The sequence below is a fragment of the Branchiostoma lanceolatum genome, chromosome 6 (assembly GCF_035083965.1).
Source record: "Branchiostoma lanceolatum isolate klBraLanc5 chromosome 6, klBraLanc5.hap2, whole genome shotgun sequence".
NCBI classification, from domain to species: Eukaryota; Metazoa; Chordata; class Leptocardii; order Amphioxiformes; family Branchiostomatidae; genus Branchiostoma; species Branchiostoma lanceolatum.
Genome location: NC_089727.1, coordinates 23,218,685 through 23,230,729, shown reverse-complemented (window position 1 = coordinate 23,230,729; position 12,045 = coordinate 23,218,685). Strand labels below are relative to the sequence as shown.

The 12,045-nt window shown below is 40.6% G+C and overlaps 1 protein-coding gene across 1 annotated transcript in view; it reads right to left on the bottom strand.

Annotated features, from left to right (window-relative positions):
- Positions 1–60: 60 nt before the first annotated feature.
- LOC136437071 (exocyst complex component 1-like) overlaps positions 61–12,045 on the bottom strand; it is a 100,523-nt gene continuing 88,538 nt past the window's right edge. Inside the window, exons 24-25 of the mRNA XM_066431538.1 lie at positions 2,715–2,786; positions 61–1,371 (exon numbers count right to left, since the gene is read on the bottom strand). Coding sequence (XP_066287635.1) covers positions 1,219–1,371; positions 2,715–2,786 — 225 coding nt within the window. The 3' untranslated portion in view covers positions 61–1,218. The remainder of the gene's footprint in view (positions 1,372–2,714; positions 2,787–12,045) is intronic.

Genomic DNA, 12,045 nt, shown 5'->3' with positions numbered 1-12,045 from the left:
GATTATACAATAAGAACCCATTATCCCCATGTCCCAGTAAAGGTGCTACAAAACACATGATTCATACTCTTAATTTTATTGGCATAATGTAGGTCTGGTTCAACATGATTCACATACACAATTATAATAGACATGTGTCATGATTGCACCATCAGCTACCTCTCTCCGTATCAACAGACCCATCCTAAACAAATAGGCTATCAATTTAGCCACTTTTTGCAGGAAATTAACGGAGTGGGTCTGTGAACAGTTGTATGATACTGTTACAGCAGTAACAAAAAAGGCCCAGTAGAGCCTGCTATGGAGGCTATATATTGCACATGGGCCCAAATGATGAGGGGCGCCATAAGCTCACCTAATCATGTCATGATCATGAGTCTCAACAGCATAACGTGATGTCACAGAAGCAGTGGATTTCTCGTTCCTCGACGAAGGCTGGTGTTGTTCAGTATAAAATTTACATAAATGCCACAATAACTACATAAAATATGGTGATACATGTTCAAAAATCATGCGTAATGCTGATTGGACCATTATCATGCAGCATACAGCAAATATCAAAATCAATCAGCCAAAAATAGTTACTCAAGCAACTGGATAAAATTTTGAAACAGCGTTTTTCCAGACCCAGCAGGGCGCAAAATTCTATCCAGTTGCTTGAGTAACTATTTTTGGCTTATCTTACTACCTTCATCAACGTATCAAAATCAATCATCTTATAGAAATCATATCAATTATATCACAATTCTACTACCCATGGTTAACTGATAATGATAATAGTCTGCTCAAAACAAAAGTCATGTAAATAAAGAATCTGATGTTAATTACACCTTGAAATAACCATTTATCTAATAGTACGTATATTGCAAGGTTCAGCCTTCTCAATATATAAGGACTTTTCTAATCAAGTCCTTTGTGGTAAAAAGTGTACAGCAGGCTAACAGCATTTTGGAAGTGATGGCATTCACAATTACATCCAGGTCTCAATTAAGTTTGTAATCAAATTAAAATGTAACATCAAGTCCTCTAGAAAAGAGCCATACAAATAACATTTTATTGTTGTCACTTGTCACTATGTACATGTACATCTTTCCTTTGTCTAAACACTTCTTGTGCACCTTTAACATAAATTGATGAACAATTTCTGCTTGGTACTTGTTGATATTTATCATGACTTCTGAAATCCTAAAATACATGTATTGTCCCAGGTTGTGCCATCTAATGTGACTGTGCAATGTCAGAGAAGAATTGCAGGATATCAGTGATGGTGAACTCCAGTGTGATACCAGATTCAGGGTAACAGCGCTTGATCAGGTCTTCAAAGTGCTTGTACTGACTGATGAACTCCTCCTGCATGGACCGCCACACAACCTGGAGGCGAGAGTGGAATCATCAGGGTAAAGGTGAAAGGTCATGCACAAAGTTCATATAATGTGGCAAGAAGACATTGTTTGAGTGATCAGGGTTAAGGTCAACAGTGAAAGGTCATGCACAAAGAGAGTTCACATAATGTGGCATGAAGACATATATTATTTGAGTGATCAGGGTTAAGGTCAACAGTGCAAGATCATACATAAAGGAGAGTTCACATAATGTGACATGAAGACATTATTTGAGTGATCAGGGGTTAAGGTCAACAGTGCAAGATCGTGCACAAAGGAGAGTTCACATAATGTGGCATGAAGACATTATTTGAGTGATCAGGGGTTAAGGTCAACAGTGAAAGGTCATGTACAAAGGAGAGTTCATACATGGAAATCCATTCTGATGGGAGAGTCTGTAATGGTTACCATGGAACACAGTCATGTGCACAGGTTCCGAGAGAAAATGTTCTCTCAAGCCTATTTTCATGTTGTCCTATAACTGAAACTTTAAAATGTCCAGGAACCAAGAAAAATGGGTGTATCCTGGTGTAGACTGACCAGGTGTTAAATACTATGACTAGTGCATTGTAGAATTCAACATGGTGTACTCTGTATCACAGGAGGTATATCATTGTGTACCAGCACAGCTGAAGGGGGGAGGGCGATCCGCCCCCTTGAGGGCCGGGACCGATGGTGATGAGGAATACACCCTGTCGGCCTGTCGTATTTATCTAGTAAGTCATACCCACCGAGGAAAACACACATTTCAATCGAAAATGTGCCAGAAGTTGAGAAAATTTGGTGTCTTTAAACAGCAAATTGTAACAACTGCAATTTCAACTGCACACTCAATGCACACAAACTGCGATCGAATGATTCTATGGATGCCCACATGATACAAGTGGAAGCCAATGTGATAATCCAAATTATGTCATGCCTGGGCCTGGCCGGGTGTTCCGGACCGTGTGATAACTATCTGTATCACATGAGGTTCTAGAGTTGTATCACACGGGCTTCCATAGAATATTTAGAATGCATATCGAGCGCGCCAGCTGCGCGCCGTCGAAAATTTGAATACCGGATTCGGAGGTTGGAATCAATGTTGTTACAGTTTTTTGTTCGAGGACACAAAACTTCTGGCACATTCCACATTGAAACGTGTGTTTTCTGGGGTGGGCATGACATAAATAAAAGCCCTCCCGCGGGTTGGATCGCCTGACGGCCGCGGTCAGGCTGGTACCTCGGGTGATACGGAATATCCCGTGTTGTATTAATTTCTATTATACAGAAATTCAGCAACTGCAATCACTGGTGGGTTGGAATCTGGTGAAAAAAAAAGATTATTCTTACCTGGTTCAGGTTCTCCTCCTCACACAGGTGTTTCTCCACCTTCTTGTACAGGCTGTCCAGGCCTTTCTTCACCTAAAAAACATGGTATGAGACCATCCTTACACAGAAGTGTTACATAGAGTAGTGTCTAGCAAACCACAAGGCTCTCAAATGAGATACAGGGATTAAATAATAGTCCATTGTTAAAACATAGAAAACAAGAGTTTGGAGACCTCATACCTACATAAAATACGGTAAAGTGCATTTATTTTTGCGGGGATTTAATTTCGTGGTAGGGAGAAAATGGAGTGTTCGCAGTGGTTTTAGGTTCACATTTGAAACAATAGTAGTGCTGCAATCACATAATGGAAACACTCTGTGGCAAGTGCGACTACTGTCAACAAACATCACCATTTTCCGTATCGTTGGCAGCACGTGGTGTTCACGAGGTAAACGCATGCCCATGATGTTTTGCCGTGCAAAAATGTATATTGGTACCAGAAATCACTAAAAACATGTCGAGCTACATGTATTCCTGACATGTCACCTCCACTTCACAAGCAGCTGTACTGCATGAGGTCACAACCTTTCCAATGTAGTTTTTCAACAGGAAATCATAAGATCAACATCATTCTACCTGAAGTCTAATAACAAATTCTGTACCGGAGAATCATTTCCATTTCATTTTACATCAGTCTATATAATGAAGCTTCCTTCAAGACTGAATTTAAGATCTCAACTGAGGTGAACTTGAGGCCACACCAATTCTATTTGTTGGTTCTTGGAATCACCGCGCGGAATTTATGCCGCTAAATTGACGAGGCTGTTTGGATGTACTGTATTTATCATTCTCTAAAGGTAGCTATAGGCAGGTTATACTAATGCAAGTAACTTCAAAATTAACTGAACGTAGGCACAACCTATTGTTGACCTTTTGTCCCTTTGAAACAATATTTTCAATGTCATCCAGTACAAATTTACCACACAACCTAAGCGAAAGGCCAGCTTTTATCAAAAGCACTTGTTTAGTAGCTGCCAGTACAGTAAGATTTCTATACTGTTAAGTCATGACTTAAGGGCTTCGGAGGTACAAAAGATTCATCACTATGACACTAATTACCTTTGCCAAGAAGGTTATGTATTGGTAAGTGTGTGTCTGTGAGTGAACACAATAACTCGAGAATGCCTGGATGGATTGTCTTGATATTCGGTTCGTGGGCAGGTCCTGATAAAACCTCAAAATGATTAGATTTTGAGCCCCCTAGCAACTTGCTATGGTACTGCATTGGAACTTCTGGTTTTGATATTCAATATTATGGACAGGCTATGGTCATGATTTTTGAGTGGTAGATAGCTCTTTGGGAGGAGATTAAGTTATGTAGGTTTGGGCCCCCTAGCTGCTTCTTTTGAACTGCAGGGGCTGATGTTGTTTCAGAGTTTGAAAGAGAATAACTCAAGGTGCTGACGGATCGTAACGATATTTGGTGTCTAGATAGCTTAAAGGAAACCCAAGCAATAAAAGGGCCTGAAAATCGGATCTTGAAAGTCAATTCATTTAGTCATTTCTATGCATGATTAGTTCAAACAACACTGTCACAATGCATAGCGACGTCCATCGTACAAAAATACAACGTCGTTGTGATGTGAGAACCCACTGAAACTAAGGGAATCATCGTACAAACACACACACATAAACGCTACCCTACCCATTTTTCGCGGTTTTAAAATGCTCAAAGTTTGAAGTGTCAAACCTGCCTAGGCGACCACCTTTTCAACGCGACCACCTGGTCATGGCGACCGCTTTTTCTCGGTCCCGAAAATTTTCCCCATAGGCACAAGCATTAAGCTGCCTGCCCAAGGCGACCACCCGTCCAACGCGACCGCGACCACCACGAATTGGGACCGCACAGAGCACAATCCCTGCTCATGGCGGTCGCCTAATTTTCAAGCGTGTGGTGACATCGGATCATTTTGTTGTCGGATTTCACGGAAATGTTTTCAAGACTTTGAAGGACAAAAATAAGGACAAAATATATGGAATAGCAATGTTATAGCATCGATTCCTCCATGAAGTGTTTTAATAAAACGTTCCCCCTTCATAAACTAATTGTTAAGACAAATGTTTGTGATGTTGTTGTGCCTATCGTTATCTTATAGTTTACCGAAAAACTCAGTTCGGTTTAAACTCAATTTTCAAAACGAATACGTAGTGCAAGTCAGATTTCACAGAAATTATTATCTATTTCTTGTATTTTCAACAAAAATGTGTCTGTATCTTACTAAATTCCGCCGAAAAATTACTTCGCGGCGGGCAAAACATCGGGCGAGAAATGTTGTTCCTTGGTCCCGACGCCATCTTGGATTTGGCGTGGCCCGGATTTGGCGTACCGCTGACCTTTCTAAAACACGATGCTTTTGTGTATGAACATTTACGAATACTCTAGTTATTGATGAAAATCAATATTCTTATTTTCTTTTTATTTCCATGAATCTCACAAACCTTTATTGGACGCTGTGCGTTCTGCTCCACTGACTCATACCTTTCAATGCGGTCGTTCCGTTTTCATCTTTAGTTGTCAGATCGAAAACTTTTTGACCCTTTTATCCAGCGGTCGGCGCCCCAAAAAAGGCTGGGACCAGCAGGTGTTTTCTAGGGATTTGTCTTAGGCCTTAAAACTTCGATGATGTGCGTGTGTGTGTGTACTATTAATGTAACGTGTGAATGCGGGAAGGCGCTGCGAGATCATCGAGGCAACCATTGTTTTGTACGCAAAATTATGACGAAAATTTGTACACGATGTAGCGGTATACAATTATTACAACGATAACGGAAAATTTAATTTTTGTAGGATCTTTCTGTCAATGAGAATTGAACCTGGTGGGGGTCATGCTGTCTAAATTCACATAATTTTCCATCCATTTACGTACTGTATTTGAAAACCTCGCCCTGGAAACATGTGAGTGGAATCCTCTTCATGGCGACCACCTGTCCATCGCGACCGATTTTGCTCGGTCCGCCGGGTGGTCGCCTTGGGCAGGTTTGACTGTATTACGCAAATGTGCTAAATAGTGTTAGTAAATATCATGATCACTACCATAAAGATTTCAGCATTTTTACATTTCCAAATTTTGGGCCCTAATATTGCTTTGGTTGCCTTAGCTTTAAGTGATTAAATGCTGATTATTCAAATCAGAATCTAATTTGCATAATTAAAAGCTTATAGATCCTCTGCATTGCATAATGGGACTCTTAAACATGTGTTTGTTGGAGGTAAGTGCTTAATATGTGCGGTAGTATATGCTCTTAGTTGTGCATATTGGACTTGCAGAGCAGATAGATACAATGCACACTGAACAAATGATGATGTACAGTATCGCACGAATCAGTACCATTCGCCTGCGATCAGACAGCACATTGCACTAATTTGTAACATACGGCAAACACACAGATATAGATTACATACTCGCTGAACACCGAGGGTAACACATAAAATGTGGTATAAATATGATGGCTGATCCAAATTCCGGGAGGCCTATGATGACAAATGGTTGATGCAAACGCAATGGAATCTGCACTGGTCACAAAAACAGAGAGAGACAGCCATTCTTTTAATCAACCGGGAATACGCTAAGAATACATTTGGCATTCATCAAAAATGCGTCTGGCATGTGATCACATATGTTGGGTGCATCTGGAATGCTCAGAATGCTCGGACTTGACATGCAGGTGTGACAGGCCCCTAAGAGATAAACTGCCATCTGGTCAAACACTTCCGTGTTGCATTTAATCCAGTAAGTGTAGTGGAACAAGGCAAGTTTGCTCCAGTTCACTTCAACCTGAGCTGCCATCATGTCAAATGGAACAACTGTTACCATAACTGTTACAGCTGTTCCAACTTGTGAAAGATAAGAACTTATTTGTAACACTTCCAGTCTCATTAAGTAAAAAGGAAGACAGCTGCCAAAAGGAAATTGCCTCTTTTGTTGCACATCATCCATCAGAAGATGAAAGCACAGCGCAAATCGGCTCCCGGGAAGTCTTTTGGGGAATCTTGAGGGCAACAAGCTTGAATAAGTGAAAGTGTGAAAGTGGTCAAACTCACCAGGCACATCTGCTTGTTGGGCAACACTAATCTAATTTCCCGGTTCTCGGATTTTAGAAAAATAATGCTGAACAGTAAAGTGGATCATGGAGTATGAAAGAGAGTCTGCTTGAGGGAAAGTCTGTAGTTCAGAGACTGAATATAAAATGTAGAAGGTTGCCAACATGCTCAGTTCAGACAGGCAGCAGCAACATTGCATAGGCTGACTTTGCTTTAAGAGAAATTAAGACATCTGTAGCAACTACATTTTACATGGAATTATTACGCACTACACTATAGAATGGCTGATTACCCTCTGCGTAAAAGTCCATGCAGGCCTCCTATATGTAGTCAGATGTAAATTTTCCTTGAAGCCACGCATTGGCCTTTTGTGTAAGAACCAAGTTAACGAATCAGTATGACCCAACACCTTCTGACAGTCATTCCAGGTGCCTCATCACTCAGAGTCATGATGGAAATATTGTGAGAGTTGGTAATATCACCTCAGGGTTTCTCACTGGCCCAGGGCTCCAATTACAACTGCTGAAAAACTTGAATTTCTCCTAACTTACATGTACATCTCAAACTTTGGTTTCACCCTTGGAAATAATGATAGTCTGAACTTTTGGGAGTCAGGGAATTTTGTAGCCCGTGTTTCACAATCTATAGATTTCGAGGCCTGACGAGTGGAAGGGCTGCTAGAAGCTTGATTTAGTCAGGTTAGGAATTTTTCTTTTTACAAATTACTGTTTTTAGTTGACTAACTATTTGAATAATCATCATTCTATACATTCATTCCCAAATGCCCTGAGCACACATGGATTACATTTAATTGCAGCAGAGAGCATGACTCCCGAAAATATTTCATCAGGTTGGTGGAACATAGGATCTTTTCTTTTACACAACCAGTGATGTCTCTCACCTGCTTAAATTTCGATGCCTATCAGACATGACGGATGATTTAACAGTGACCATTCCCCCCCCCCCAGATATGTTGGGGGAATCAAGCTGAAACCCTAACAGCTTGTGTAGCTGTTCACTAATAGAGATGTCCTAAACTTAGCTTACTCTACCAGCACAATTTGACCCTCATAATGCAAGAAATAGAAAAATTTTCTCCATGCCCTGGGATTGTTGTGCCGTCGGCAAAGAATATGTCAGGACGACGTCACCCCCCGAAATTCAAGCTGAAACCCTTCTGTATTATTTTGTTTATTCAATCGGCAAAATCTGCGCCTCAAAATTCAGAACATGGTGTTCAAAATTTTCCCAGGGGAGCATGTCGCACTTCCGGCGAAAAAATATGTCGGGACGGCGTTGCCCCCAAAACTCGACCTGGAACCCTTCTCTATTTTGTTCACGTATAGAGATGTCAATAAACTTAACTTACTTTACCAGCAAAATTTGCCCTTCAAAACTCAGGAAATAGTGCTTCAATGGGTCAAGATTTCAAAAAATTCTATTTAACCCTATATAATATCTACAGGTGTAGACTGGGCTTTTTGGAGATTCTTGGAACTGGGGGGCTCATTCAAAAGCCTAAGACTTTTTAAGTTACTATAAGAGTGCCTAATTGAACCCAGGCATCATAAAGGCATCAGCTGGTGTCTGACAAAGGCTGACGTATATGAAACAACTCATAACCCAACATCTGCTTGGGGAAAACACTATCAAGCGCACACATGTTTGATAAACATTCCCGTCATTTCCAACTTTTAAGGCAATTTTGTTAGATATCGCACTAACTACTGAAAATATTGGCCCCTTTCTTGATTCGCGCAGACTCTCATCATCCAGATGTTAATCTTACACTATCAAAAATATTGCCCAGTACCAACTTCCCTGGCCGTCCACCATGAACGCATCAGCTGACGAACCAACGTGTACAAAATGATCACAGTAAATGGCGCAAAACATCACCAAACCTGCTTAGCAAAAAAAATATGACCAGATACCCCAAAACGTGCACAAAATTGATGGCCTCATGCCCGTCAAGATAGTGGTGCTTTTGAAATATTACATTAACGCTAAAAGCTGTTACAGTGTAAAATAGACATCGTGCATCATCACACGCAACCTAGCAGACGAATAGCAAGTTACACACAAATGCAACAACGGAATTGTCAGTTCTAGCTGCGAATGTGCAAACAACATAATTTCTGATACTCTATCAGGAGGTCATGAGTTCAAATTACTTGGACCAGAAGGACTGGGGTTCAAGCCCCAGGTAGGACACCTCTGGACAAGAGGCGCATTGAGTCATACCAAAGACTTTATAAAAATGGTACATACTTCTGAAACAGTATGGAAGTTAAACACACTTCACTGTCAGTGGACTAGCCCCCTGCTACAGTGATTGCACCACAGTGTGGCCCAGGGCTATGAAACGGAGATGGGCACCGCCCTATACATCAATAATGGTGTGGGAAGATTTTAACTTTGAACTAACTATCAGGAGGTCACCCTCCTTCCCGGGTGCATGTTGGTTTGTCAACTGTTGCATTCAGGGCGGACTAAGATGCATTGTAAATAGAGTTGTGCGCACGTTTGCAGCAACAAGTCACAATCCCGTTGCTGCATTGGTATGCTAGATTGCGTGTGATGATTTTACACTGTAACAGTTAAATAACGAGCACAGCAAATAGTGTAAAAAACTACTTACGACAAAACTCGTGATCGGACCAAAATAAAGCGTGCAAGCTAAATCATTTCTTATACTCCATCAGGAGGTCCAAGTCGCGCGCGTGCGTGTCCGTGCGTGCATGCATGTACATGTATGTATAACTCGAGAAGACCTGGATGGATTATCTTGACATTTGGTGGGTGGGTAGGTCTTGATAAGACCTGGAAATGATCAGAGTTTGGGGCCCCTAGCGGCTTGTTACGGTACTACTGCAGAACTTCCTGTTTTTATATCTCGTGTTCTGGAGATGTCATGGTCGTGATTTTTGAGTAGTAGATACCTCTTCGTGTAGGTGTAGGTTTGGGCCCCCTCGAAGCTTTCTTGGAACTGCAGGAGTAGGTTTTGCTTAACACTTTGAAAGAGAATTGCTCAAGAAGGGGTTGATGGATCGTCATAATCTTTTGTATGATTGTAGATAGCTTGAGTGATGATGTGCATAATTAGATACTAATCATGCAAATCAGCATCTAATTTGCATAATTATGGAGGAAATTATGGACCGGAGTTTCTTTTGCGATTTAAGATGTAGGCCGACACCCTCAGGCCTACAATCTCGCCAAGAAAAGTACATGTAGGGCGGAAAATTTGATATTCAGCAAAAAGTGGTTTGCTGAATGCTTTCCGATGTAATTCTCGGTATCGTCTGTTGTCCCTTTATTATGGTTGACCATAGTTAAAAAAAAAGTGCAACATTATGTATCCGAGAAAGAGAGAAATATTCATTTGATACATATCATCTATGCAAAATAATGAAAACCTTATTTCACAATTAAAGGAAAAGTACTATAACTCAAGATGGGAATCGATGTAACCTTGAAACCTCATTGTACATGATTGTTTAAAGAAATTTAACAAATATGCATATCAGAAACAAATTGCCATGGCAACACAAAAATGATAAACTAGGCACTTTTAGCCCCATCTATCTCCATCAAAACAGAGAAATGCAAAATGACAGAAAAATTCAAATATTTGATGGACATGCAGTGACTCTCCCATTAGTGGTACTGCTAATTGTCATGCTATAATAGATTGAACTGTTAATTGTGATGGGCAGTCAGGATCAGTCTATTGTGAGGAGAATAAAACTGGTGGGGCTGGCGGAATCTCTTTATATCTGGGCCAAACACTCTAACCATTATGACACATGATGCCACAACCATTACAATGGGTGCTTCGATTGCCAAATGAAACAGAGAAGACAGTATCGAAGAAGAAGAAGACAGAAAAAAGTTTCAGGTCCTGTCCCCCCAGAACTGGTCCAACATGCATGACTGTGATATATCTTGAATGTGTGTTCACCCAATCTCATTTTCCAGCTGAAGTACTAGTCTCCTCTCACTGGTCACAGGTATGCAGATAACAGCACTTCCAAAGTTAACTTTCCTGATTAAATGCAAGTTTTACAATATATGCAGCCACCTTCTCCCAAAGCCTGTTAGTTTGTCCCTCCATGCATGGGTGGACCTTACTGTAGACACTATATAATATGTGTGCTGCCATGGGGCCCTGTAAATCACACAGTGTCACTCATCTACATGTAGCTGGCACCAAATTATATTCAACATTTGGTTCTACTCCCTATAGCTGGATCTTTTCAGGACCGGATCAGAAAGAATGACTTATGTGACATATATCAGGATTGTACATTGATCTTCTTGTCTTTTCATTCAGGCGGTTACTGACAATACAATGTGGAGAAAACACTATGAAAAGTTGTCCATATCTATGCTTACACATGATGAAAATAGATTCTCTTGCATGTCACCTTGATAAACATTCATCTGCAAGGTCAAATATATCGGCCAACCTGACAAAATGCTTCAGGTGAATAATGCACATCTAAACTGTGCATACCTGGGGGTGCTGTACTACTTACTGCATTTCAAGGTGGTAGGTACATGTACATGTAACCTGCATGGTGAATAAATGTTAATGGAGGTTGCACATGAAAAGCACAAAATTGGACTGCTTTAATACAGACAATCCAAACCATGAAAATGGTCACTTTGTAAATGGAGGAGCCAGGCCAAGAAAATGGTCACAACTCTATTATACAAGATTCTTAATGCTTGGGTGAATGGACACAATTGTGAATTAAAGGGGATGAGCTAAACTTAAAATTGAAAAGCCAACCAAACTATGCTAAATACATCCCAAAGTCAATTTCTCACTTGTTTATATTGTATATACCGCCGTTTGCAACTTGTACCATGCTGATGGCTACGCTTTGTATACTCGCCTGATGAATCCGGTGACGCCTGGCTTCTACATTTTGCAACTGGTATCAATAGGGGATTTCGAAGAATCTTCTGACAAATTCTAGGAAATCAATGAATCTATCTCCTGAGTGAGGACAGCCAGCTCGAAAAGCTATTGATACTACAATGTAGCTGAAAAATGTAGAGGCCTGACATCACCTAATTCAATCATCAGGCGCTATACGGCGAGAGTTGCAAATGGTGGCTTGAACTATGACAGACCTATATGTAAAACAAATGAGAACTTGACTTTGGGGTGTACTTAGCATAGTGCAGTTGACTTTTCATTTATTCATATTTTAAGGGACCACCAAAAAATGGCCACA